Genomic DNA, 27,993 nt, shown 5'->3' with positions numbered 1-27,993 from the left:
ACAAGTTTCACTAAAATGCAATATCTTGCATTCATCCAAATTAAATGCAATCTGTCACTCACCATTGAACCAATTAAGATTGGGTGTAATCTTAAACCATTTCACCAATGTTGGTGTCCTCCCCAAGCTTACTGACTCCTTTATTCTCAAAGTCACTAACTAAAGTGATAAAAACTGGATCAGTACCAATCCCTGTGGAACACTCCTGGTCACAAGCTTCTAGTCTGAAAAGTAGCCCTTCATGTCATGTCTACCATAAAGTCAATTTTGTATTGAGTCAGCATGTTTACCTTGCTGCTCCAGTAAGGGTTTGCTGCCCTTGACAGGACACTTGCTTAAAACAAACTAAGTTTAGGCTCTGGACTACTCCCCTGAAATGGTTTGTGTCTGGCCTGGTCCTTAATCCTGAATCCCATGATTTAAAACTTTAATCAGTCTACCATGTGAAACCTTGTGAAAGGCTGACTGAAGTGCAAGTAAACAATGTCTATTGCTCTGCCCTCAATCTTATGGGTACTTCCTCAAAAAAAAGAGTGTTGGAGAGATGACTTCCCACAAAACCATGCTGATCACCCTTAAATAATTCCCTGCCCCACAGAATATAAACCTTCTTTTAGAACCACCTCCAACTTACCCACCATTGATGTCAGAGTCTCACATCTACAGTTCCCAGGCTGCTCCATACAGCTTACCTTAAAGAATGGTGCAACATTAGCCATTCTCAAGTCCTCTGACACCTCACTTATGGTTATAGATACAACAGGAATACATTAAAGGCATTAAAGATTAGATCAAGGCTGGAAGTTGTGTTTGTACTGTGGAAAATTAAAGTTAGATTATCTTGGGTCAAGAGTTGCAAAACATGAAAAATTTTCAAACCTCAAAAACTGTCAGTAATCCAAGCTAATGAGAAGCATAGTGTTTCACTATTCTAAAAGTTTAAGTGGGCTGAATCTTTTGGCTGTTTAGTGAGTTGATTCAACTAATGCTTATGGCTTTAAGCAAGACAAAACCAAGTGTTTTAATGTAACCTTTAATGCACAAGTGTAGTCAACATGATTTTGAAACAAAGGCCATAGATTGCACTCATAATTCATGCATAAATATAGTCATGTGATGCAGCACAAGGACAGTGTAGGGATATTGATAATTGAGAAAAAGTTAAACATTGAAACCCTGGAGCGAAGGCAGTTGTCTACAGGACTGCCAATTACTGGAGTTATTGGGCATTGAAAAAGGAAAAAAACATTTGATCTTTTAATTTACAATGGTTTGGTCCAAACAGGAATGACTAACACTCATCCTTCTATTCTAATGGCCGTTGTTGTGGGATCCAAAGCTAGTAAGAATGCCCACACCATAGTGTTATGTAGCATCTAACGGACTAATGGTGACTGCTTAAGGGATATCAGTACAGAACGCATACGTGATACATCCTTTGACTGCTTGTTGGTTTTGGGATTGAAATCACAAAGACGTGCTACTCGCTCCCATTCTGTTCCAGGTGTATCTTCATTACAATCCTGGACAAAGGCCTCTTCAGCAGCTCTGAAATAGTAAAAAGACAGATGATGCACTAAATAGGCACATTTGGTTATGATTTCAACAAATTCCCAACTGAACTTGGAAACATTTGGGTGCTCACTTCCTATAGCTGACACTGCAGGCAAACCTTTACCCAATATTTGGCATAGTTGCCAACAGCAGGGAGAAGTTTCTATAATCCTTTTTCAAGAAAGTTGCTATTCAGTAATGAATTTCAGCCTGCCAGCTCAATCAGGCACATATGACTAAGCTTATCATGCACCCTTCCTCCACACCCTATTAGGCCCTTAGTTTATTCCAGCAAAATTTAGGCATGGGCCTTCAGTTGCACCAGTTCTAGTTGATTCCACCTTTTCAAGTGGAAACAGCTTGCAGTATTCTCATTTAGCACTTCAAGAGCAACTGCTTTGAAAAACCAGAAATTGAACTCAATCTTGTCAGAATGGCTTAACACCAAGCCACAACTTTGATGACAAATCGAGATACATTCAGCTCACTTTAAAACCCTTCAGTTTGCAGTGCTCAAGAGATTTTCCAAATCACTTGCTTCAAGGAGCACTGCTGCTCCAATGAAAGAGGAGCCATGCACTGGGTAGAAGTTTTATAAGAACAGTTCAGCTTCAGGTAAGTCTCATTATCAATACAAACAGCAAGCTTTCCATTCAGTAAAAAACCTTCCCAGCTGAACTGCACTGAATGTGAAATGCAAATTCATTGGAGAAGTGAGCTTAAAAAAAAAAAATCACTTTCAATCAATGATAGCTCCCCCACTTCAGCTGAACATAAATGAAAACCAAACTATGAATCAATATTTGTTCCTTTTAGTGACTGGTTACAAGTCAGTCAAGCAATTCAGGGTATAGTAGCATTTATAAAACTTGCAGATTAAAATTTGACTGGACTGTTTATTCTAGAATTAGCCACAAGTATTGTACAATTTGCTCAAAACTTTATGCCAGCAAATCCACTTTCATCTGTTTGTTTTCCTATAGAGGAGACGTCACCAGGCATAAATTCAGAAGTAATCAGGTACAATACCAATTTGGACAAAGAGCTAAACCATGATCAAGGTAAAAGATTCCAAGCATTGAATTTATGCTTTGAAGACTAGCACAAGCCCAAGACTATGGAATTATTTTCCTTTCATAACTATTGAAAATCACAAGCTAAACATCCTTTCCATTGTCAGGAGGGTGAAGATCAGGTTGGACAGAGGTGTCTGAAAGCAGATTGTGATGTTAAACACTTTCAGGGTTACAGCATGATGAACAGAACTGAAATGAATGGGTGGAGTTTATTCAATTTTTTCATAGTCAGGATGTACTTGACCATTTCTTTCACTGGAGCATGAAGAAATTAAAATGAAATGTAGACAGAAGTCCAAGATCTAGAATAGAAAAGTACATTTCTTTTGCGAGAAAAGAAAAAAAGTTAGGCAGAAAAGTATCAGAGTCAAGAGTGTGGGGTGCTGGAAAAGCACAGCAGGTCAGGCAGCATCCAAGGAGCAGGAACATAGATGTTGTTTCAGGCAAAAGCCCTTCACTATTCCTGATGAAGGGTTTTTGCCCGAAACGTCGATTTTCCTGCTCCTCAGATGCTGCCTGACCTGTTGTACTTTTCCAGCACCACATGGACTCTGATCTCCAGCATCTGCAGTACCCACTTTCACCTAGAAAAGTATCAGAACCAGACTGGTGATTAGTGGTGACTTGAAGCCAAATTGAATTGCTTTAGGTATTAGATTTCATGTACCTCATTGTAGTGTAAAACATCCAGTGCTATGAGTTACTTAAACTCTGTACAGAGGTAGTTCCAAGCACCATTTGTGATCATTTCAATACTAATATTTTCAGCTCTGCATTTCGAGGCTTTTATGCTTTCAACTTTGTATGTGCCAGTGCTACATAGCATCCTTAATATTGTTGAATGTACACAAAACCAATAATCTATATTAGTGTGCATAAAATCAGTCTTTATTCCCACTTCATAGGCAAATGCACCAACTCCGTTTGGACAAAAGGCTTACCTTTAGTCATTTATGACAAGGCTACATGGAATAAGGGTGATACCTTGGAGCAAAGGTTAAAGTTGGATGATTAGTTGACTCAATCTCAACAATTTCTCAATGATTCCTTTTCCTTTAAAAAAGTTCATAAAACCTGTAGTTATATATTTGACATCCCTCCCACCTTATGTTAAAATAGTCTTAATTATATTTAGACACAAGGGTGCATCCATATTTTGTTCATATCTTAAATTCTGGATCCTATCCCTTTCTTGCCTCAGTGTTTAACCAGAAGCAATCTGTGCTAAGCGTTTAGTTTGTCTTCACCCTTTCCTCAGACATGTCCATGAATTTGCAATAACATTTCCATACAGCAAACAGCCCCAAGACCTCTATTCAAGGACTCAATAAGACTGTCAAGACTAAAGGAATAATCAACTTAAGTAGGAGGGAAGATTGAATGTTTTCTGGACTGTGCTGCACCTTCTAAGTAAATGCATGGCACCAGAGAAACAGTGATGAAAATCAGATCAAAGAGCATCACTAACTGACATTATTTTTCCATGTGAAGATCTTTATGCTGTGAAAAGCATTATTTGGTTAAACTTGAGTGAACTAAGGATTTAATGCAGTAAAATTGAAGTGATTGTTGAATTGTAAGACAACAGCACAAATACAGAAGGATACTACTAACTCAATAGAATACACTACCTGTTCTACATGGGAAAAACTGCCTAGCTATTCCAAGAGCCTTACACAAGCAGAAATTCCTAGATGGGGAGAAAAGCTCAAGTGTAGATGACTATAGAACTAGTAAAACAATTTTGGGAGCACTGGCTTCAATTAAAAAATAAATGCAAGTCACCTAAAAATCAACTTAAGACAGCATTCTGGAAAAAAAATGAAAAATTCTATTTAGGATAGCATTGTTAAAGATTTCAACACATTACCATAGTATTCAGGGTTTAGTGTAACTTTAAACTAAAAAGAGACATGTATTTGAAAAGCACATTTGTGTTTACAAAAACATGACTGAAGTTTGAATATTGAAATGAGTTTTGCACACACCTAAGACTTTTGAAATGTTCCCCTCCCTTGCATGGTAGTTTAGCTAGGGTCTGCTAGCAATGATTTTTGGAAGTCACCGCATACATACTAATAGCATCTAAAGATCAGCAAGTTTGAAGACTCTAGTCTCAGTTGACTAGCTTTCACTTTAAAAAGTAGTGTAGTCCATGTCATGGATGTCCATACCATGAGGAGCAGAACCAAATGCTGGATAAACAAAAACTGGTTCTACAAGTATAATGTTTGTACATTTTTCAACAGACATTGAAAGAACACTTCAAGTCAGTGTTTCTATTAAGATTTGAAACAGTGAAATTCTAAATGTTATAGAGCATTAAAAGAAAAATAGCAAACATACACGTAGCCTATCACATCAGCGAAGGACTGTTTGTAGAAAGCTTCGTCAGCGATCCTAGTGCACATGCATGTTAGTCCAGAAAGAGTGAACCCGCAGACCAACAGGAAAGGAGCACAGAAGTTGCAACAGGTGGGTAGAGAAAGGATAAGAAAAGAGGACAGTGTTAATATTTTTAGCAAGAATTTATTAAACTGCAGTTGCAAGTATTCATCTTTGCCTGGAATAAAGTTAGGAAAGAAGTGGTGGTTAAAAATTCGATGAGATGTCTATTGGAAAAAAAACAACAATTGGAAAGATTAGAGCAATATCTAATTTCCTAGTCCCAAGGAAAGCTTTGCAATAGTCACTGAACAACTTCATGGTTTCTATCACCAAATCTGCAGTCACTGCGCAAGCTCAAAAGTGAACAGCTTTAAACTAATGGAACAGTTAATTCAACCATTAAAGGCCAAGCATGTTTATACTGGTGAAGTCCATAAACTTTTCAAATAAACTGTTCCCAAATATTAACAGTATTTGAACTGCAGTGTTCCAATACTACAAACTGAGTGAATCAGACATTCCTGCAAATCGCAAGTAATTGCAGAAAGTGATAATGTCACTAATGTTGGTGGTTTTAAAAATTGATAGCTTAGTACTTGCAGCAACATCCATTGCTCCAGGAACATTAAAATATGTTCCACCACCTTCTTGAAAACACTAGGTGTATATTCACCAAGTAAAGCAGTTAGAGGGAAGTCCAGAATTTTGACTGAGTCACACTGAAGGAACAGCAAGATAAGTCAGGATGCAGAGTGGTTTGTAGAACTTGCATGCAGATATTTGAATGCATTCAAGTGTCACCTGTGAGCCAGATGGACTCTTCCTAACAACTAGGAATTTTGTTTAAAAGTAGATTCTAATTCCAAATATTCTTGTAGAGTTCAAATTCCACTTTGTCAAGGATTTATACCTGGCTCCCCAAACATTAGCAGAGTTTGTTTCAGCAGTCGAGCAATAATATCAGGCTATCACTTTGACACCTTCAAAGTATGTTCACTTGGTCCTGTAAATATCAATAAATAGTAAAATGAAATCTTTCGAATGGCTGTTTTCCCAAGAGCATCAGAGTGTGAGACATTACCTTGGAGGTTTAATCTGAGCAGTACGGATATGGTAAACAGACAAGGTCTTTTACCTGGGATAAAAAATCCAAAGCTTGAGGGCATTGGTTTTGGGCAAGGGGAAAAATTGAGACCCTTGGGGCAACTTTTTCACAGGGTTGTGAATGGAATGTGCTGCCAGAGGTTGGAACAATTACAACCTATGAAAAAGGCATCTGGATGGGTATATGAATAGCAAGGTTTTAGAGGGATATGGGATAAGTGCTGGCAAAAGGTACTACATTCATTTAAGACACTGGTCAGCACAGACAAGTTGGACTGAAGGGTTTGAGTTGTACATCTTTAATGTCTCAATGGTTAGATGTATAAAACTGACTCAACATACAGATTAGATCTCTTCATATCACTGTTCTCATGTAGTAACTATTTACTGCTTATAGGCCTGTAAAGCAGCTTAAATTTCAGCTGATGACTCACTGGATTTAAAACATTACATCTGTGGAGCAAAAGCAGCCAGACATGCTGAGTTTCTCCAACAATCTGTTTTTGCTTTAAAATCCAAATTTTTAGTCTACATTTCATAAAGTTTTTACTTGAAGTATTCTTAATAGGTTCTGCAATAACCAAGGAATTAGCAACCATTCCTCAGCAGCATACAAATACTGAACGGAAGCAAATGCAATCCCACAGCCAATGCATAACCAGTATACTGAAGAAACAAAATGCAAAAAAAGTTAGAAAATGCCCAAGGTGTTTGTCTTAGCTGATTAAATCTTAAATATAGTTGGGACCTTAAGTGTTTCAGTCCAACTCAAGTATAGCTAGTACTGGTAACATCCCTACCCCTGAATCAGATGGTTCAGGTTTAGGTCCTAGTTATCCCAGAGGGATAAGATGTCTGAACAATTGAGTATAGCTGAATTCTGAACACAATGGAGAAAGACAGAAGTATGGGCCAAGTACCATTTTGTAGTTGCAAGGGAAGCCTTGTGCCCCTCTTATAAGAAAGGGAAAGCAGCAGTTTTATCTCCCAGGTGACAGTTGTACAAGGTTAGCCAATGTAAACATTTTAACATGCTAAGTGTCACTACATATACAGGAGACATTGATAATGAATTTGTGCTGTCTTTTATGCAACTAATAGTATGTTAAGCTGTTAAGACAACAAGTGCCCAAACATTCAAGAGTTACATCAATACTATTGACAGTAATGTCAATGCAATGGAGCATTGTGAAGTAAACAGGTTTGCTTGTTCCCAATTAACAATTTTAATTTGAAAATTAGTCAAGCCAGTATTTTAAATTCCATGTTTATATCTAGATTTATAGTTGTATAAGTGCATTTTCTTTGATTAGTTCAGATGGTACTAGTAATCACCAATAGTACTGAAGCTTAACTGAGTGCATTTGTTTTATTCAGCTGGTACCTAGAATTTATGAAAAACTTAATTTTGTAGTCACTCAACTGGGTGAATAATTACATAAAATAGTCAAAAACATGCAAATCAAAACATGTGGGAATCTACATTTGATTTGTCATTAAGCAAGCATTCAGAACTTGGGATTCTTTTTCTAAAAAGCTGTAGTAAAGAGAATACATTTAGCCATACCTGTTATTCTTTTTTATTTTCTCCAACTGTTCATTCTGTCGAATGTACCACTCTTCTAGTTCCTTTTTTGCCTTCTCTTTCCATTCCATTTCTGCTTTTCGAGAAGCAGCATCTGAGGAGGTGAAAACCATTAAACGGAATACTTCAGCTGTACAAACTGGTTGATACTGAAGTTAAAAAGAGATTGATTTAAATCATTGGATGTGCAAAATTTAACAAATCAATGAGGATTCTTGAAGTGTTATTTTTCTTCAATATTTAGATATCAGCAGGACCTTAGAATCCTCACTGGATTGGGTATTTTGGGAAAGGTAATACTGCCATTTTTAGAGAGCCAACTCCATTCAGTCAGAAGTAACAATTAAAATCCTGAATTTACATGAACAGCTTAGATCAAAACAAGCTTGACAAAACAAGTCACATTTAATTCACACTAATGTTTTAGTTGAAGCTTCTTCTCCCAATGTCAAGGCAATGAACTAGGATATTGACAGAAGTTTTTATTTCCAAACCCATGAAAGCAACACTTCTACATTTCCATTTCTTGCTATGGCTAAAGCCAAGGCTTCAAAATCACTGATTCTGTACAAGTTCCTCTTACCAAGATTTTCTAGGCGAGTTATCTGCTCTTCTCTCCATTTTCGGATGCTCTCAGGTTCTTGGCTCAAGCGATCTGCTCGAGCTATTGCAGCATAACTGTCATTTGGACAATTTGACTCCTGTTTTAAACAGATTATACAAGTACAACTCAATTTCTATTGTTGGGACTGCAATTCTCTATCTGCTTCAAGTATAGAATATGGACAATTGTTAAGTTGACCTTTATGTTATATTAAATTATATAGTACCCAGAACACACTAATGGGTCCAATTAGTCTTTTTATTCTCTCCATTTGCATGTTGAAGGTTTCTCCCTTAAACTTTAATCCACTGTTTGTACTGCCAATTTTTATGACATCAAAACCACCACTCAATTGTGACATCTATGCAGATGTGATGTGATGTGATAATCATTGCATTTTAATATACTGTTTTGCCCCCTCTACACTTCAGCTTTTATGCATTTTCTAGCACCTGGTCAGTACAACTTGAATGTAAGGCATGCAAAGATCCTGAAGGCTCAAGTGCACTGGTAATTACCACTGCATACAACACTAGGTGCAAGTTTGCCAATTGTAATTTGGATCAGAAATTCAATGTTTGTTCACTTTTTAGTGATTCTAATCAAAATGGAAAACAAGGTTTACAGAGATTTACTTCAAAATGAGATTTGTACTCACAGTTAAAGTAAATTGGTTGTCTTCATTTAAAGATTGACAGCAGACTAGTAAATTTATGCTGACCAAAGCAATATCGTTGATTAAGCTTTCCAGCTGCTACCTCATTGGCTTTTAGGTTACAGCACGAGCGCACCTTGGTAAAACTACTAGCTATTTTTAGAATAAATAGCTCAGTGTATAAAATTTCCAGCACTTTCAATTGAAAAAAAGTCAGTGGTTAACAGGTTAAGGACGTGCATCAAAAGCCAACAGAATGGCAACTAACCTAATGATTGCTTTTTGTCAAGAGAATTTTGTGACTAAGACATGAATGAGAACTAAAACATTACAATTTTACTTTTAATCTCACTAAATTGCATTTAACCTTTCACATCATCCATATCCAGTAGGCCAAAATTTTGATACAACACGTGTAACATTACAATTAAAGCACATTAATACTGCATTTGAGAATTTTGCCAACCTGGTATACTTCACCATTAACAGCAGTCAGCTCTTCTTCGAATCCACCTGAGGAAAAACAAATATTGACTTTAAAAGTTCAGAATATTTAGTGAGTCACCACTGTAGAACAACTTTAGTGCAAAGATTGAGAGCAGTGAAAACTAGTTTACAGAATTTTCTTACCAAATAAGTTCATACATAATGTATTACATAGAAGTAGCCGCTCATCCAATTTCAACACTGCAATATAGACTTCATGCTGTTTGTAATAGCATTTGGAATGTGCTGAGAATCTGGGGCAGGCACACCTACAGGTTTGTGTTCACTAGATTTACTACATATTGTTCAAATCAACCACATGACATTTCTATGGTTCAGCTTCATTCCACATTATATTGCTAACATCAAGTTTGGTAGTATAGCCCACATTTAAAAGCAAAGAGGAAGATTAATTGCTGTTCCTTTTTAGATTTGGTTGATGCATATTCAACTATTACTGGGAAATTTTCCTTCTAAAAAAAAGGATGTAATGTTTAGTTTACACTCGTTCATCCACTTAAGGAGAGGCATGATTTATACTTTCACAAACACTTGAGTGATCGTAAGGTACTTGATGTTTGTTGATGCATACACCAAGGGTTTACAGCCTTGACAAAACCTTCAGCTAATAGGGTGTATTAGCAAGAGAGAGAAACGAGCATCTAGTGACAGAGGTTCAGTATCTCAAAGACAAAACCATCTAGAAGGTTGTGTGGGTTCAGTCAGTACAAAGAGATGCATAGGTTTACAAAAAAGTGTAAAAAACCTGTGGCTGAGAGAATTAAATGTTTCATAGCTTAGAGAAGCTCAAGCAGTTACTGATTAGAAGAAAAAAATCTAGAAACCAAACAAGTCATGCCAACAAAACAAGGAATTTTATAGTTCAGTCACTTTTCAGTGAAATTGGAGTACCTGTTTAAAAAGATAAGACTAGATTCCCTTCAGCCCAACAAGTGCACATTGACCCTCTGAAGAGTAACCCACCCAGACCCATTCCCCTACATTTACTCCTGACTAATGCACCCATCACTATAGGCAATTTAGTACAGCCAATCCACCTAACCTGCAAATCTTTTGAGCATGGAGGAAACCAAAGCACGCAGAGGAAACCCAGGCAGACATGGGGAGAATGTGCAAACTCCACACCTGAGGTAGAGATTCAAACCCAGGTCCCTGGTGCTGGGGCAGTGCTAGCCACTGAGCCACCGTGCCAGGATTTAAGACGGTTGAATCTTTGTTTCAAATACATCATGTAGTGTAAAATGTGTTCCTCCCCTGCACTGCTACAAGAGCTCACTGTGCACAGTAGCCACTATTTGCTATAGTGGAGTTCAGAAGTATTTTTGTTTCAAAGTTCTTGAAAACCAGTGGTCATGAAAGACATAAATTGAATTGTATCTTGAAACAACCCAATGGAGGAGTTATTCAACTTGTATAATAAGCTAAATAGCAATTCTGAATGGAAAGCAGCAATACTTTCACAGTAATTTTATGCTGTTCACCTTAAAGTGAACAAGGATGTGAAGCTGCTGTCCAAATTCCAAGAAAGTGCCATTAGCCTCATTGTTACTGACCAAAGTGTGGTACAGTAGGTTACTGCTGGTACTAATTTTTCAATAGCATGCAAGATTCAAACTACAGTCATGCACCAAGGCATGTATTAAATAATTTAAGATGCTGCATTTCATGCTCAAAGGTCAAATGAAAAACACTCCAGTTTCAATGGCATTTGAAACTGGAACATGCTCATTCTATTTCAAATGCTTTGGCAATTTTGGGGAGCAATATCCTTGACGTTAAAAATCTCAATGCTGGATTTTTTGATATCACCACCACACTTAAAAAATGCTGTAAAAGAGTTTCAATTGGGTTAGCCAAAAACCTGACCAAAACCAAATTTTCCAGCTCAACAAATCCACTCCATGTTGCACCCAAGTTTCTTTTGGAGCAGCATTTCAGGTGGCAAAATCCAGACACTATCCTGAGAAAAATCCCTCCAATGCCAGTATATACTCATTTGTGGTCAAGTACATTCAGAGATCAATCAATTTCATCATCTGCAGTCTGCTTAAATATTCAATTTATCTGCTTCCTACAAAAATGCATCTATTTTTCTAGATTACATTGATTTGTTGCTCACTCAACCTATCTATATCCCTCTGCAGAATGCCATCCTTACCATTTGCCTTATGACCTACACATCACCTAAACTTGGTGACAGTACATTTGTTCTCATTTTATTCACTAATACTACAAGTAATTGCAGCCCCAGTACTGATTGGGACTGATTAAGTGTTTAGCATGAAGACCATGCAGCTCCTTCACATGACAGGAAAACATCCAAAATAAACAATGAATTCTATTTCAACTGATTAGCCTTACCATAACCATCTACTGGCACATGCTGCCTTCCAAGGTCCATGCAGATGTAAACATTTGGGTTTGCCTGTAGATCTTAATATCTATTATGTATTCATTTACCTTGTTTGCCCTCCCCAAATGCACTGCCTCTTCTCCAGATTCAACTCTGAAGAGTTTAATAGGCTTCTGTAGTATCTGCACATCCAGAAGGCAACAAGAGGGCAAGTATTGGACATTAGTATTAAAATGTATGCACTAGAGTCAAGATAGATTATCCAAAGAGAATCTTGATCCATCACCCTTTAACAGGAAGCTACATCAACATGTGAACATAGACATGAGCTCAGTACAATATTGCAAAAAAGTCATTCTTGAAAGGAATCAGAATACAGTGATAAAAGCCCAATAAGTAATTGGATAAGCCATGTGAACAGTCCTGGTTTTCAGAACTGTCTAAATTTATTTTAACTGCAGAGGACTATAGCTATGTATACCTGGATCTGATGAGCAAGAGACCAGATTTTTGATTTAATATCAAGGACAGCACAAATTCAGTCTTAGTAATTTTATCATACAGCAACACACTGAGTGAAGTCATTGGCTTCAGACAACAAACCCAGGCAAGGGCAGAAATGAAGGACAAATAGAAAACAGATCATTGTAATTGAGCTGCCCCGTCATTAAAATTGATCATATTACCCAGTTACAAGGGTGCAGTCAATATGGTTTGTTCATCAGGCCTTCAAGGTTGGAAACTGCACTAAGAGTCAGGAAATTTAGACTGGAGGCAGGGAAAAGTAGTTGTACAGACTAGCAATCCGAATTAGTTTACTGTTTCGGTTCAGAGATGCTACAATAATTTGAGAATAATATGCAACTTTGCATATTAGCACACCAGCCTCATTAACAGACCAATTCTAGTTATTAAACTTATGGCAACCTCAAATTGTTTTAGATATTGGGAGTCAAAGACAGTACCTGAATTTACATGAAAACTGGATTAAATGTCCAGCAAGATCATGCAGCTCCTTCACATGACATGAAGGAAGTCAGATAAACAGTGAACTATATTGAGCAAAGTTCAAAGATGCTCATCTGAAGTGTACAGCTTAATGCAAATCAGTTTGGCTCAGGTCAGTGGAATAAAAGTCACCTATTAAATAAAGCAGGGCAGATCAGAGTTTTGAAAATATAGTTATTTAAATCTCAGACATGGGCTAAACTGTTAGAACACTTTCCACAAGTGGCATTTGCCCAGTGTACACAAACAGAAAATAAGTTTCACATTAGTAAACTAGAAATTCTGCTGTCTGACACTATGGAAGTGCGTTGAAAAATTTGTATCCATTCTGCTTAACTCAGTTCTCACCCTAACAGTTCAGGTCCCATATAGGGAAGAGTGAAAATGATTTGAAGTACTCCACAATTAAATGACTTGAGTCACAATATTTTTATTGTTATCAACATAAGTTAGTGTTTAAGGACATTGATAAATTCTTCTATCAATCTTCCATTAAGCAAGATCACAAGGAAAATATCAACCAAAAGTATTTAAACTGAAAACTAAAGACAAGCTAGCAAAACATTTAAAATAACTCAAGAAAAGGTATGCACTCAACTTAGGAGTACTAGTTAGGTCACAGCTTAAAGCACTACCACTACATGTGTAAAGCTGAAAGGGTACAGTTTCTACCCTTTTGACGTCTCAGATTTCAACTTTAAATTTTGAAGGCAATCATGCCCCACACCACTTGTTTCTATATATACTTATAATATTGTGCAGTTTTAAACTAGACATCCTATACTAGTTTACAAGGAACCTTAACTAAATGCGCATTAAGCCCTGCCTCCAAGGTGGTACCATTTATTTTAACAGCTTCAAAATATCACTAAAACAAGCCTAACCCAAATCAGCAGCAAGCAGAGGATATAATCAGTCTGCAACTTGGCAAAGAGTAGCTCAATCCTACTCGACAGGAACTACTCCAATTGGTCAACCCCATGACTGTATTCTCCCAGAAGTCTCTGGGAAAAAAAGTTTAGTTACAAACAATACTGCCACAGAAATACATGTTTCACAGCTAGGTGTCTATATAGTGTTGTCCTTTGACAGTGGAAGAAAGACTGCATTTGATAGAGGAATACCATTAGTGAACCTTAAATGGGTCAGAGCAATAAAGTAACTTCAGAAGCAACTATCTTAACGAGGATGTTTCTTCATGTGCTTTTTGACTTGTGAAAGGGCACTGAAGCTTTTATACCCTTGAGAACCACATACTGGAAACAAATTCCTTACATATTTGTTGGCCTATTTCAACATCTATTTTAAAAAAAAAGAGGCAAAATTTTAGTACAGCCAGGATATTTTAAACTGCTGCACATTTAAATCGCATAAGCAAATTCGCATAATTGCACTGATATTTGCCAATGGTGGTGGAAACTTTGGCATGATAAAAAATTTAAGACGCTTCTTCACATGATCAGTGGGTGGACCAGGTATTAAGGTACTGATGTAGGAAGAACTAAAGGTTATATATCTTATCACCAGTAGGCACTATCTGAATACCGATTTTCAGTTCGTTAGTATTTAGACCACTTAACTAAAAGATAGAATCGTATCTTATTGTATTGTAAAAACAACCCAACGGGAGTCTAAAGTAAACAGCCTACAAAAGAAATGCTTCGTTCACAATTTTAACAATGCTCTAGCCAATTTGCGACAGGGTCTTCCGTTACGTGGGAAACATGATAAAAGTGTGAGCACTGATAAGTTACCCTTCCACTAATAGCACAACAACAGATGCCTGAATAAAGAACAGCAGCGCTGGAGCGGAAACCGGGGCAGGAAGAAAACCGTGAGAAAAAAAGTGATTTTATTTTGCAAAAGTAGCCGGTGTTAGGATGCTGCTGGGATATTTCCCGCTAGGAATGGTCACTCAGTCACAGGAGGCGACAGTGCGGGAAGACAGGTTTGACTCCGGTGACACCAGAAACCGAACACTGAAGTACTTGAGTCAGAGCAGCGGGAAGGCCGGAAGCAAAGACAGAATGAACTCGGCCAGCCCCACCTCGACAGGTCCGGGCCGAGCCGGGCCGAGCCAAGCCACACAGTGAGAGCGAGATCGCCGCAAGAATCCAAGATCCACCGCCACATCTCCATCACCCAGCCCTCTCCCAGAGCCACGACCTCCCCGGCCACTCTCACCTCCAGTGTCATGAGAGGAGTGACCCGGCAAGGCCGACGGCACCTCGCCCCCGTCCAAGATACTGAAGCCCTCGTCGTTCTCGATGCCGGCGATCTCGCTCTCCTGCTGCGCCAGGAAGGCGGCGGCCGGATCTTCCTCGGCGCTGCCCGTGGTGCCATTGTCCGACGAAAAGAAACCGAAGTCTTCAGCCATCTTCAAAAGACCGGGCTTGAGACTTGATCGAAACCGGAAGCCAGTTGCAAGAAAATCGGAAATGGCCCTCACAGCCCTTACGTCACCTTTATACATCCGCCTTGCGCAGGGGTTCCGCCTACTTGGCCACGTTTAACCGCGCCTGCGCATACACGTCAATTCTGTAAACGTGATTGACAGACGCTTCTACCAATGGGATAAGAGGTAGTAACATTAAAGGCAACAAAAGTCCGGGTGTCCTTGGAGAAGGAGCACGCGGTGTCGACCAACACCCTGGAGTTAAGGACAGTGTTTGTCACTGGCCACCCGGGTGTTTTCCTATCTTCCTGGTGGTGGAAATTGAATAAAAGATTGGTGCACTTTGTGTCTTTCACTGTGAAAAAAAAAAGAAAAAAAAAAGAAAAAAAAAAAAAAGGCAACAAAAGTCCGGGTGTCCTTGGAGAAGGAGCACGCGGTGTCGACCAACACCCTGGAGTTAAGGGCAGTGTTTGTCACTGGCCACCCGGGTGTTTTCCTATCTTCCTGGTGGTGGAAATTGAATAAAGATTCGTGCATTTTGTGTCTTTCACTGTGTCTCCCACCTGCACACACACACCATGGGTGCTGGGGATAAAATAAGCACGACCGCACTTAGGTGTGGGGGTTAAAACGAAGAGAAAAAAAAGGAAAAAAATAAAATAAAATAAACAGGAAATTTTTGATTTAGTCCCTACCCTCCCCTTCACTGTTTTTGATCACACAACATTGCCCTTTGATGTGAAGGGCCGTGTTTGTCACTGGCCACCCGGGTGTTTTCCTATCTTCCTGGTGGTGGAATTTGAATAAAGATTCGTGCACTTTGTGTCTTCCACTGTGTCTCACACCTGCACACGCACACCATGGGTGGTGGGGATAAAATAAGCACTACCGCACTTAGGTGGTAGTGTGGGTGTTAAATTTAAAAAAATAAACAGGAGAAAAAAAAAAATTTAAAAAAAAATAAAATGGTGTCTCTACCAAAAAAAAATAAACAGGAGTGTCTATTTCCCCCCTCCAATTCTATTTTGATTTAATCCCTGCCCTCCCTTCACTGTTTTGATCACACAGCACTGCCCTTTGATATGAAGGGCACTGCTTGTCACTGGCCACTCAGGTGTTTGCCTATCTTAAAAAAAAGAAAAAAAAAAAAGGCAACAAAAGTCCGGGTGTCCTTGGAGAAGGAGCACGCGGTGTCGACCAACACCCTGGAGTTAAGGGCAGTGTTTGTCACTGGCCACCCGGGTGTTTTCCTATCTTCCTGGTGGTGGAAATTGAATAAAGATTCGTGCATTTTGTGTCTTTCACTGTGTCTCCCACCTGCACACACACACCATGGGTGCTGGGGATAAAATAAGCACGACCGCACTTAGGTGTGGGGGTTAAAACGAAGAGAAAAAAAAGGAAAAAAATAAAATAAAATAAACAGGAAATTTTTGATTTAGTCCCTACCCTCCCCTTCACTGTTTTGATCACACAGCACTGCCCTTTGATGTGAAGGGCAGTGCTTGTCACTGGCCACCCGGGTGTTTTCCTGTCTTCCAGGTGGTGGAAATCGAATAAAGATTCGTGCACTTTGTGTCTTTCACTGTGTCTCCCACCTGCACACACACGCACCATGGGTTCTGGGGATAAAATAAGCACTACCGCACTTAGGTGGTAGTGTGGGGGTTAAAATTTAAAAAAAAATATACACTTTGTGTCTTCCACTGTGTCTCACACCTGCACACACACACCATGGGTGCTGGGGATAAAATAAGCACTACCGCAATTGGGAAAAAAAAATAACCAAAAGTTAAGGGCAGTGTTTGTCACTGGCCACCCGGGTGTTTGCCTATTGTGAGAAAAAAAGAAGGGCAGTGTTTGTCACTGGCCACCTGGGTGTTTTCCTATCTTCCTGGTGGTGGAAATTGAATAAAGATTCGTGCATTTTGTGTCTTTCACTATGTCTCACACCTGCACACACACACCATGGGTGTTGGGGATAAAATAAGCACTACCACACTTAGGTGGTAGTGTGGGGGTTAAAACGAAGAGAAAAAAAAAGGAAAAAAATAAAATAAAATAAACAGGAAATTTTTGATTTAGTCCCTACCCTCCCCTTCACTGTTTTGATCACACAGCACTGCCCTTTGATGTGAAGGGCAGTGCTTGTCACTGGCCACCCGGGTGTTTTCCAATCTTCCTGGTGGTGGAAATTGAATAAAGATTCGTGCACTTTGTGTCTTCCACTGTGTCTCACCCCTGCACACACACACCATGGGTGCTGGGGAAAAAAAATAATAATAAGCACTACCGCAGTTAGGTGGTAGTGTGGGGGTTAAAGGGAAAGAAAAAATAAATTAAAAAAAAATAAAGAGGGGACTACTGTCTTGCCATAAGTGGAACTGGGATTTGAGGTTTGTCCTCATCTCCCTGTAAAATGGTTGAATGGTAGGGTTTGTAAAAAAAAAAGAAAAAAAAAAGAGAAAAAGGCAACAAAAGTCCGGGTGTCCTTGGAGAAGGAGCACGCGGTGTCGACCAACACCTTGGAGTTAAGGGCAGTGTTTATCACTGGCCACCCGGGTGTTTTCCTATCTTCCTGGTGGTGGAAATTGAATAAAGATTCGTGCATTTTGTGTCTTTCACTATGTCTCACACCTGCACACACACACCATGGGTGCTGGGGATAAAATAAGCACTACCGCACTTAGGTGGTAGTGTGGGGGTTAAAACGAAGAGAAAAAAAAAGGAAAAAATAAAATAAAATAAACAGGAAATTTTTGATTTAGTCCCTACCCTCCCCTTCACTGTTTTGATCACACAGCACTGCCCTTTGATGTGAAGGGCAGTGTTTGTCACTGGCCACCCGGATGTTTTCCTATCTTCCTGGTGGTGGAAATTGAATAAAGATTCGTGCACTTTGTGTCTTCCACAAAAGAAGAAAAAAAAAACACCCTGGAGTTGTTCAGGGAGAGGTGGGCGCCGCAGGGAGTGGAGTGCATCATTTCTCCCTCCAACTCTATTTTGATTTGGTCCCTACCCTCCCCCTCACTGTTTTTGATCACACAGCACTGCCCTTTGATGTGAAGGGCAGTGCTTGTCACTGGCCACCCGGGTGTTTTCCAATCTTCCTGGTGGTGGAAATCAAATAAAGACACTTTGTGTCTTCCACTGTGTCTCACACCTGCACACACACACCATGGGTGCTGGGGGAAAAAATAAGCACTACCGCACTTAGGTGGTAGTGTGGGGGTTAAAAGAACAAAAACAAGCATGTAGAAGTGGGCGCCGCAGGGAGTGGAGTGCATCATTTCTCCCTCCAATTCTATTTTGATTTTGTCCCTACCCTCCCCTTCACTGTTTTGATCACACAGCACTGCCCTTTGATGTGAAGGGCAGTGTTTTGTCACTGGCCACCCGGGTGTTTTCCTGTCTAAAAAAAAGGCAACAAAAGCCCGGGTGTCCTTGGAGAAGGAGCACGCGGTGTCATCCAAAACCTTGGAGTTGTTCAGGGAGAGGTGGGCGCTGCAGGGAGTGGAGTGCATCATTTCTCCCTCCAATTCTATTTTGATTTTGTCCCTACCCTCCCCTTCACTGTTTTGATCACACAGCACTGCCGTTTGATGTGAAGGGCAGTGTTTGTCACTGGCCACCCGGGTGTTTTCCTATCTTCCTGGTGGTGGAAATTGAATAAAGATTCGTGCACTTTGTGTCTCTCACTGTGTCTCCCACCTGCACACACAAACCATGGGTGCTGGGGATAAAATAAGCACTACCACACTTAGGTGGTAGTGTGGGGGTTAAAGGAAAAAAAAATAAACAGGAGATAAGATTCGTGCAAAAAAAACCAAAATAAAGGCAACAAAAGCCCGGGTGTCCTTGGAGAAGGAGCACGCGGTGTCAACCAACACCCTGGAGTTGTTCAGGGAGAGGTGGGCGCCGCGGGGAGTGGAGTGCATCATTTCTCCCTCCAACTCTATTTTGATTTAGTCCCTACCCTGCCCTTCACTGTTTTGATCACACAGCACTGCCCTTTGATGTGAAAGGCAGTGTTTGTCACTGGCCACTCGGGTGTTTTCCTATCTTCCTGGTGGTGGAATTTGAATAAAGATTCGTGCACCTTGTGTCTCTCACTGTGTCTCACACCTGCGCACACACACCATGGGTGCTGGGGATAAAATAAGCACTACTGCACTTAAGTGGTAGTAAAATTTAATAAATAAATAAATAAATAAATAATAAAAAAACAGGAAAAAAAGGCAACAAAAGCCCGGGTGTCCTTGGAGAAGGAGCACGCGGTGTCAACCAACACCCTGGAGTTGTTCAGGGAGAGGTGGGTGCCGCGGGGAGTGGAGTGCATCATTTCTCCCTCCAACTCTATTTTGATTTAGTCCCTACCCTCCCCTTCACTGTTTTGATCACACAGCACTGCCCTTTGATGTGAAAGGCAGTGTTTGTCACTGGCCACTCGGGTGTTTTCCTATCTTCCTGGTGGTGGAAATAGAATAAAGATTTGTGCACTTTGTGTCTTTCACTGTGTCTCACACCTGCACACACACACCATGGGTGCTGGGGATAAAATAAGCACTACCGCACTTAGGTGGTAGTGTGGGGGGAAAAAAAAAATTAAAGTGCTGTGTTCAAGATGACTGAATACACACAACTACCTTAGTTACTCCTAGCAAGGAAATAATACTGAAAAAGAAGAGAAAAAAAAAATAAAGGCAACAAAAGCCCGGGTGTCCTTGGAGAAGGAGCACGCGGTGTCAACCAACACCCTGGAGTTGTTCAGGGAGAGGTGGGCGCCGCAGGGAGTGGAGTGCATCATTTCTCCCTCCAACTCTATTTTGATTTAGCCCCTACCCTCACCTTCACTCTTTTGAACACACAGCACTGCCCTTTGATGTGAAGGGCAGTGTTTGTCACTGGCCACCCGGGTGTTTCCCTATCTTCCTGGTGGTGGAATTTGAATAAAGGTTGGTGCACTTTGTGTCTTTCACTGTGTCTCACACCTGCACACACACACCATGGGTGCTGGGGATAAAATAAGCACTACCGCACTAAGGTGGTAGTGTGGGGGTTAAATTACACAAAAAAAAAGAAAAATATACAGGAGATTTACGTTCGGGCCCGGGTGTCCTTGGAGAAGGAGCACGTGGTGTCCACCAACACCCTGGAGTTGTTCAGGGAGAGGTGGGCGCCGCAGGGAGTGGAGTGCATCATTTCTCCCTCCAATTCTATTTTGATTTAGTCCTTACCCTCCCCTAAAAAAACAAAAAAGAAAAAAAAAGGCAACAAAAGCCCGGGTGTCCTTGGAGAAGGAGCACGTGGTGTCAACCAACACCCTGGAGTTGTTCAGGGAGAGGTGGGCGCCGCAGGGAGTGGAGTGCATCATTTCTCCCTCCAACTCTATTTTGATTTAGTCCCTACACTCCCCTTCACTGTTTTGATCACACAGCACTGCCCTTTGATGTGAAAGGCAGTGTTTGTCACTGGCCACTCGGGTGTTTTCCTATCTTCCTGGTGGTGGAATTTGAATAAAGATTTGTGCACCTTGTGTCTCTCACTGTGTCTCCCACCTGCACACACAAACCATGGGTGCTGGGGATAAAATAAGCACTACCACACTTAGGTGGTAGTGTGGGGGTTAAAGGAAAAAAAAAATAAACAGGAGATAAGATTCGTGCAAAAGAAAACAAAATAAAGGCAACAAAAGCCCGGGTGTCCTTGGAGAAGGAGCACGCGGTGTCAACCAACACCCTGGAGTTGTTCAGGGAGAGGTGGGTGCCGCGGGGAGTGGAGTGCATCATTTCTCCCTCCAACTCTATTTTGATTTAGTCCCTACCCTCCCCTTCACTGTTTTGATCACACAGCACTGCCCTTTGATGTGAAAGGCAGTGTTTGTCACTGGCCACTCGGGTGTTTCCCTATCTTCCTGGTGGTGGAATTTGAATAAAGATTGGTGCACTTTGTGTCTTTCACTGTCTCTCACACCTGCGCTCACACACCATGGGTGCTGGGGATAAAATAAGCACTACTGCACTTAAGTGGTAGTAAAATTTAATAAATAAATAAATAAATAAATAATAAAAAAACAGGAAAAAAAAAAGGCAACAAAAGCCCGGGTGTCCTTGGAGAAGGAGCACGTGGTGTCCACCAACACCCTGGAGTTGTTCAGGGAGAGGTGGGCGCCGCAGGGAGTGGAGTGCATCATTTCTCCCTCCAATTCTATTTTGATTTAGTCCTTACCCTCCCCTAAAAAAAAAAGAAAAAAAAAAGGCAACAAAAGCCCGGGTGTCCTTGGAGAAGGAGCAGGCGGTGTCAACCAACACCCTGGAGTTGTTCAGGGAGAGGTGGGCGCCGCAGGGAGTGGAGTGCATCATTTCTCCCTCCAACTCTATTTTGATTTAGTCCCTACCCTCCCCTTCACTGTTTTGATCACACAGCACTGCCCTTTGATGTGAAGGGCAGTGTTTGTCACTGGCCACCCGGGTGTTTTCCTATCTTCCTGGTGGTGGAATTTGAATAAAGATTGGTGCACTTTGTGTCTTTCACTGTGTCTCACACCTGCACACACACACCATGGGTGCTGGGGATAAAATAAGCACTACCGCACTTAGGTGGTAGTGTGGGGGTTAAATTACACAAAAAAAAGAAAAATAAACAGGAGATTTACGTTAGGGCCCGGGTGTCCTTGGAGAAGGAGCACGCGGTGTCCACCAACACCCTGGAGTTGTTCAGGGAGAGGTGGACGCCGCAGGGAGTGGAGTGCATCATTTCTCCCTCCAATTCTATTTTGATTTAGTCCTTACCCTCCCCTAAAAAAACAAAAAAGAAAAAAAAAGGCAACAAAAGCCCGGGTGTCCTTGGAGAAGGAGCAGGCAGTGTCAACCAACACCCTGGAGTTGTTCAGGGAGAGGTGGGCGCCGCAGGGAGTGGAGTGCATCATTTCTCCCTCCAACTCTATTTTGATTTAGTCCCTACCCTCCTCTTCACTGTTTTGATCACACAGCACTGTCCTTTGATTTGAAGGGCCGTGTTTGTCACTGGCCACCGGGTGTTTTCCTATCTTCCTGGTGGTGGAAATTGAATAAAGATTCGTGCACTTTGTGTCTTTCACTGTGTCTCCCACCTGCACACACACACCATGGGTGCTGGGGAAAAAAATAATCACTACCCCATTTAGGTGGTAGTGTGGGGGTTAAAATAAAAAAAAAGAGAAAAAAAAATAAAGGCAACAAAAGCCCGGGTGTCCTTGGAAAAGGAGCACGCAGTGTCAACCAACACCCTGGAGTTGTTCAGGGAGAGGTGGGCGCCGCAGGGAGTGGAGTGCATCATTTCTCCCTCCAATTCTATTTTGATATAGTCCCTACCCTCCCCTTCACTGTTTTGATCACACAGCACTGTCCCTTGATGTGAAGGGCAGTGTTTGTCACTGGCCACCCGGGTGTTTTCCTATCTTCCTGGTGGTGGAAATTGAATAAAGATTTGTGCACTTTGTGTCTTTCACTGTGTCTCACACCTGCACACACACACACCATGGGTGCTGGGGAAAAAATAAGCACTACCGCACTTAGGTGGTAGTGTGGGGAAAAAAAAGAAAGAAAAAAAAAATAAAGGCAACAAAAGCCTGGGTGTCCTTGGAGAAGGAGCACGCGGTGTCGACAACACCCTGGAGTTGTTCAGGGAGAGGTGGGTGCCGCAGGGAGTGGAATGCATCATTTCTCCCTCCAACTCTATTTTGATTTAGTCCCTACCCTCCCCTTCACTGTTTTGATCACACAGCACTGTCCTTTGATGTGAAGGGCAGTGTTTGTCACTGGCCACCCGGGTGTTTTCCTATCTTCCTGGTGGTGGAAATTGAATAAAGATTCGTGCACTTTGTGTCTTTCACTGTGTCTCACGCCTGCACACACACACCATGGGTGCTGGGGAAAAATAAGCACTACCGCACTTAGGTGGTAGTGTGGGGGTAGGAAAAAAAATAAAAAAAGAAAAAGAAAAAAAAGAAAAGAAAAAAAAAGAATAAACAGAAGGTTCTTCCTGGTGGAGAAAAAAATAAAGGAAAGGCAACAAAAGCCCGGGTGTCCTTGGAGAAGGAGCACGCGGTGTCGACAACACCCTGGAGTTGTTCAGGGAGAGGTGGGTGCCGCGGGGAGTGGAGTGCATCATTTCTCCCTCCAACTCTATTTTGATTTAGTCCCTACCCTCCCCTTCACTGTTTTAATCACACAGCACTGCCCTTTGATGTGAAGGGCAGTGTTTGTCACTGGCCACCCGGGTGTTTTCCTATCTTCCTGGTGGTGGAAATTGAATAAAGATTCGTGCACTTTGTGTCTTTCACTGTGTCTCACACCTGCAAAAAAAAAGAAAAAAAAGAAAAAAAAAATAAAGGCTACAAAAGCCCGGGTGTCCTTGGAGAAGGAGCACGCGGTGTCGACAACACCCTGGAGTTGTTCAGGGAGAGGTGGGCGCCGCAGGGAGTGGAGTGTATCATTTCTCCCTCCAACTCTATTTTGATTTAGTCCCTACCCTCCCCTTCACTGTTTTAATCACACAGCACTGCCCTTTGATGTGAAGGGCAGTGTTTGTCACTGGCCACTCGGGTGTTTTCCTATCTTTCTGGTGGTGGAATTTGAATAATGATTCGTGCACTTTGTGTCTTTCAATGTGTCTCACACGGATACACACACACCATGGGTGCTGGGGAAAAAATAAGCACTACCGCACTTAGGTGGTATTGTGGGGGTTAATAAGAAAAAAAAATGAACAGGAGATAAAAAAAAAGGCAACAAAATTGACTGAGTTCTCATAGAATAGTGGTTGGTACAGATCTCACCTGCTCCAGAGCTATGAATTAACATTCATGAACAGGTTGTGGTGAAGAATAAACCCATTCTTACCATCAAAAAAACAAAAAAATAAACAAAACCTGACATAAAATCCAGAAGTCACATGACACTAGGTTGTTTTCCAACAGAAACTGAAAAACAGATATGTGAGGAGATCGCACATCCAGGAGAAAGTGAGGGCTGCAGATGCTGGAGCTGAAAATGTGTTGCTGGAAAAGCGCAGCAGGTCAGGCAGCATCCAAGGAACAGGAGAATCGACGTTTCGGGCACAAGCCCTTCTCACATCCATGTGAGCATAATAATGGCTTTTATTTTTCGTAACATTGGGGCTACCATAAAAATTTGTTGAAGAATTTGTCAAATATGTTCAAGAAACATTCGGGAAGGAGCAGAACTAGACTTTTCTGAGCAATAACACAGGGCAGGTGACAAGTAAAAGTGGGGGAACACTTGGGGTCTCGCGATCGTAATTCTTTTAGTTTCAAAATGGTTATGGAAAAGGATGTCTTCCATAAAAGTTAAAGTTTTTAATTGGAATAAGGCAAATTTAAATGTTATGAGACAAGAACTTTCGAAAATTGATTGGAGTAGACTGTTGCAAATAAATGGATACCTGAAAAGTGAGAGGCTTTCAAGAGTGCGATGAGAAGGGTTCAGAGGCATTATGTTCCTGTTTGGGTGAAGGATAAAGCTGGTAAGATTAAGGAACAGTGGATGAATAAAGATATTAAGGTTCTAGTGAAGACTAAAAGTTACTTTAGGTATAGGCAACTTGGTACAATTGAATCTCTCAATCAATATAAAGAGGGAAGGAGCATTCTTAAGAAAGAAATAAGGAAGGCAAAGAGAGAATATGAGATATGAGAGAGAGGGTAGGGCCTCTCAAAGATCAAGGAGGCCATCCTTATGTTGAAACCCAGGATTTGGGAGAGATACTAAATGAAAATTTTGCATCAGTTTTTACTGTGGGGAAATAAATAGTTTCGAGAATGGAGAAAATAAATTTGGATATTTTAAAAACAATTCACAAAACAGTTACAGAAGAGGAGGTTCGGGAGGTCTTAGAGAATATAAAGCTGGGGCGGCACGGTGGCACAGTGGTTAGCACTGCTGCCTCACACCGCCAGAGACCCGGGTTCAATTCCCGCCTCAGGTGATTGACTGTGTGGAGTTTGCACGTTCTCCCCGTGTCTGCGTGGGTTCCTCCAGGTGCTCCGGTTTCCTCCTACAGTCCAAAGATGTGCAGGTCAGGTGAATTGGCCATGCTAAATTGCCCGTGGTGTTAGGTAAGGGGTTAATGTAGGGGTATGGGTGGGTTACGCTTCGGCAGGTTGGTGTGGACTTGTTGGGCCGAAGGGCCTGTTTCCACACTGTAATGTAATGTAATCTTCGGGACTTGATCTAATGTATCCCAGACTTTTGTGGGAGGTAAGGGAGGAAATTGTGAGACCCCTTGCAGAAATATTTGCATAATCTAAAACTAAGGTGAGTTACCTGACAACATGGGTAGTTTAATGTTGAACCTTTGTTGAAGAAAGGCTGTAAGGAGAATCTAGGGAACTATAGGCCTGCGAGTCTGACTTCAGTTGTGGGTAAATTGTTGGAGATGATTAGAAAAGATAGGATTTATGGACACCTAGGGAGGTAAAAAATTATTCGGGATAGTCAGCATGGTTTTGTGCGAGAAAAACTGTGTCTCACAAACTTTATTGAGATTTTTGAGGAAGTTACTAAAAGGATTGATGATAGCAGAGCAGTAGATGTTGTTTATTTATATTTTAGTAAAGCCTTTGACAAGGTTCTGCATGGTAAACTAATTAGTAAACTTGGGTCACGTGGATTCAGGGAGAGCTTGCCAATTGGATACATAATTGGCTTAACAGCAGGAGACATGGTGGTGGAGGGTTGCTTTTTGATTTCTCCAGTTTCCTCATTTCCCCTCCCCCCACCTTGTATCAGTCAAATCCCTCAAACTCAGCACCGCCTTCCTAACCTGCAATCTTCTTCCTGACCTCTCCGCCCCCACCCCACTCCGGCCTATCACCCTCACCTTGACCTCCCTCCACCTATCGCAATTCCAACGCCCCTCCCCCAAGTCCCTCCTCCTACCTTTTATCTTAGCCTGCTGGACACACTTTCCTCATTCCTGAAGAAGGGCTTATGCCCGAAACGTCGATTCTCCTGTTCCTTGGGTGCTGCCTGACCTGCTGCGCTTTTCCAGCAACACATTTCAGCTCTGTTTTCACTGGAGTATAGGGAGTTTATAAAATAATGAGAGATATAGATAGAGTTAATGATCGTTGTCTTTTCCCTTGGATGGGGATTTCAAGACTAGAGGCACATTTTTAAGATGAGAAGAAAGAGATTTTTAAAAAAACATGACGGGAAAATTCTTTACATTGAGGGTGGTTTGCATGTGGAATGAACTTCCTGAAGAAGTGGTGGTTGTGGGTACAATTACAATGTTTAAAATACATTTGTGTAGGTACATGAATAGGAAAGGTTTGGAGGGATATGGGCCAACAGCAGGCAGGTGGGACTAGTTTGGTTTGGGATTATGTTTGGCGTGGACTGGTTGGACCGAAAGGTCTGTTTCCATGACGAAGGAGCAGTGGTCCGAAATCTTGAGATTTCAAATAAATCTGTTGGACTATAACCTGGTGTCATGTGACTTCTGACTATATAAAATCCAATCCAGGATCCCCTGTCAGCCATTCAATGTAATTTCACTGGTCGCTGTGTGTTCATTCCCCGAGGAACAATTCCTAAAGCTGCTGGAGAATCGTTTCTGCCAATGATAATGTGCCATGCTGTTGTCACCGTAATATTCACTATTACTTTCCATTCAAAAACTTAGATTAGGAAATAAAAAGCTGTAGATGCTGGAAATCAGAATCAAAAACAGAAATTGCTGAAAAATCTTAGCAGGTCAGGCAGCATCCGTGGAAAAAAATAAGAGTTAATGTTTTTGTCTAGTGACCCTTCTTCAGAAGTCATGATAGGTAGGACCAAAAAAGATCTTTTCCTAGATTAGATTAGGAATATTGACTCTCAAAGTAGGTGGCACAGTGGTTCAGTGGTTAACACTGCTGCCTGGCAGTGCCAGGGAGCCGTGTTCAATTCCACCCTCGGCTGACTGTTTGTGTGGAGTTTGCACGTTCTCTCCATGTCTGCATGGGTTTGCTCTGGTTTCTTCTCACATTCCAAAGATGTGTAGATTAAATGGATTGGCCATCCTAAATTGGTCAGCAGTGTGCAGGTGAGGTGGATTAACCATGGAAAATGCAGGGTTACAGGGAGAGGGTAGAGGGCAAGGATGCTCTTTGGAGAGTTGGGATGGGCCAAATGGTCTGCTTCCATACTTGTAGGGATTGTATGATTCTTTAAAAAAAAACCACAAATTGTTACAGTACAGCAGCAGGACAGTTTCCAAATGAGCAATTCATCAAGTGTCACAGCTTCTATATTCTCCATCTCCTTTCAATGTTCTACACTACAATCACAGTTTACAATGCCTTCAAGTTTCATGTGATCCATGCGTTTTGAAATTGTGCCCAGTTTGTTATGTTAAGATCACCAGTACACACCAAGAAAAGCAAGAGTCTCAACATTTACTCCTGGGGAACTCCTTCCTCCAGTCTGAAAATATCTATTAACCACTATTCTCAGTTTCTTGTCACTCAGGGCAGTGGTGAGAGATGTTATAATTTCTATGAAGAATAAGGTTGAATCCATTTGAGTGGAAATTCTAAGAAGAAAAAGTCACTGATAGGCCACTAAATAATAATATCACATTGGGACAGGCAATAAATAAAGAAATCACTAATGCCTGTAAAAATGGTACATCAATTATCATGGGGGATTTTAATCTACATGTCAATTGGTCGAACCAGATCAGTCAGGGTAGCCTCGAGGAGGAGTTCATTGATTTTT

At 41.1% G+C, this 27,993-nt stretch overlaps 1 protein-coding gene across 2 annotated transcripts; it reads right to left on the bottom strand.

Moving 5' to 3' along the window:
• Positions 1 to 1,016: 1,016 nt before the first annotated feature.
• cltb (clathrin, light chain B) lies at positions 1,017 to 15,256 on the bottom strand. Of its 2 annotated transcripts, XM_043703749.2 has the most exons (6): positions 15,019 to 15,256; positions 9,433 to 9,479; positions 8,291 to 8,408; positions 7,690 to 7,801; positions 4,977 to 5,030; positions 1,017 to 1,548 (listed from the first exon to the last, which is right to left on the bottom strand). In XM_043703749.2, exons 1-6 carry the CDS (start codon positions 15,209 to 15,211, stop codon positions 1,377 to 1,379), a joined length of 696 nt encoding a protein of 231 aa, XP_043559684.1. In that variant the 5' UTR covers positions 15,212 to 15,256; the 3' UTR covers positions 1,017 to 1,376. The 2 variants fall into 2 exon arrangements, with proteins under 2 accessions (XP_043559684.1, XP_043559685.1); XM_043703750.2 differs by lacking the exon at positions 4,977 to 5,030 and having other exon boundaries at positions 15,019 to 15,253.
• Between the last annotated feature and the right edge of the window lie 12,737 nt (positions 15,257 to 27,993).

This window comes from Chiloscyllium plagiosum, unplaced genomic scaffold, assembly GCF_037043375.1.
Source record: "Chiloscyllium plagiosum isolate Xiang-an unplaced genomic scaffold, Cpla_swu_hap1 HiC_scaffold_16, whole genome shotgun sequence".
Classification (NCBI taxonomy): Eukaryota; Metazoa; Chordata; class Chondrichthyes; order Orectolobiformes; family Hemiscylliidae; genus Chiloscyllium; species Chiloscyllium plagiosum.
This window is presented reverse-complemented; position numbering and strand designations above follow the sequence as displayed.

Excerpts from the sequence above, each read along its gene's own strand:
- cltb (XM_043703749.2), bottom strand. The coding sequence starts at position 15,211 with ATGGCTGAAGACTTCGGTTTCTTTTCGTCGGACAATGGCACCACGGGC. Across the intron at positions 8,409-9,432 it reads TTAATGGTGAAGTATACCAG|GAGTCAAATTGTCCAAATGA; the intron begins GTTGGCAAAATT and ends TGTTTAAAACAG. Across the intron at positions 1,549-4,976 it reads GCTGATGTGATAGGCTACGT|AGCTGCTGAAGAGGCCTTTG; the intron begins GTATGTTTGCTA and ends TTACTATTTCAG.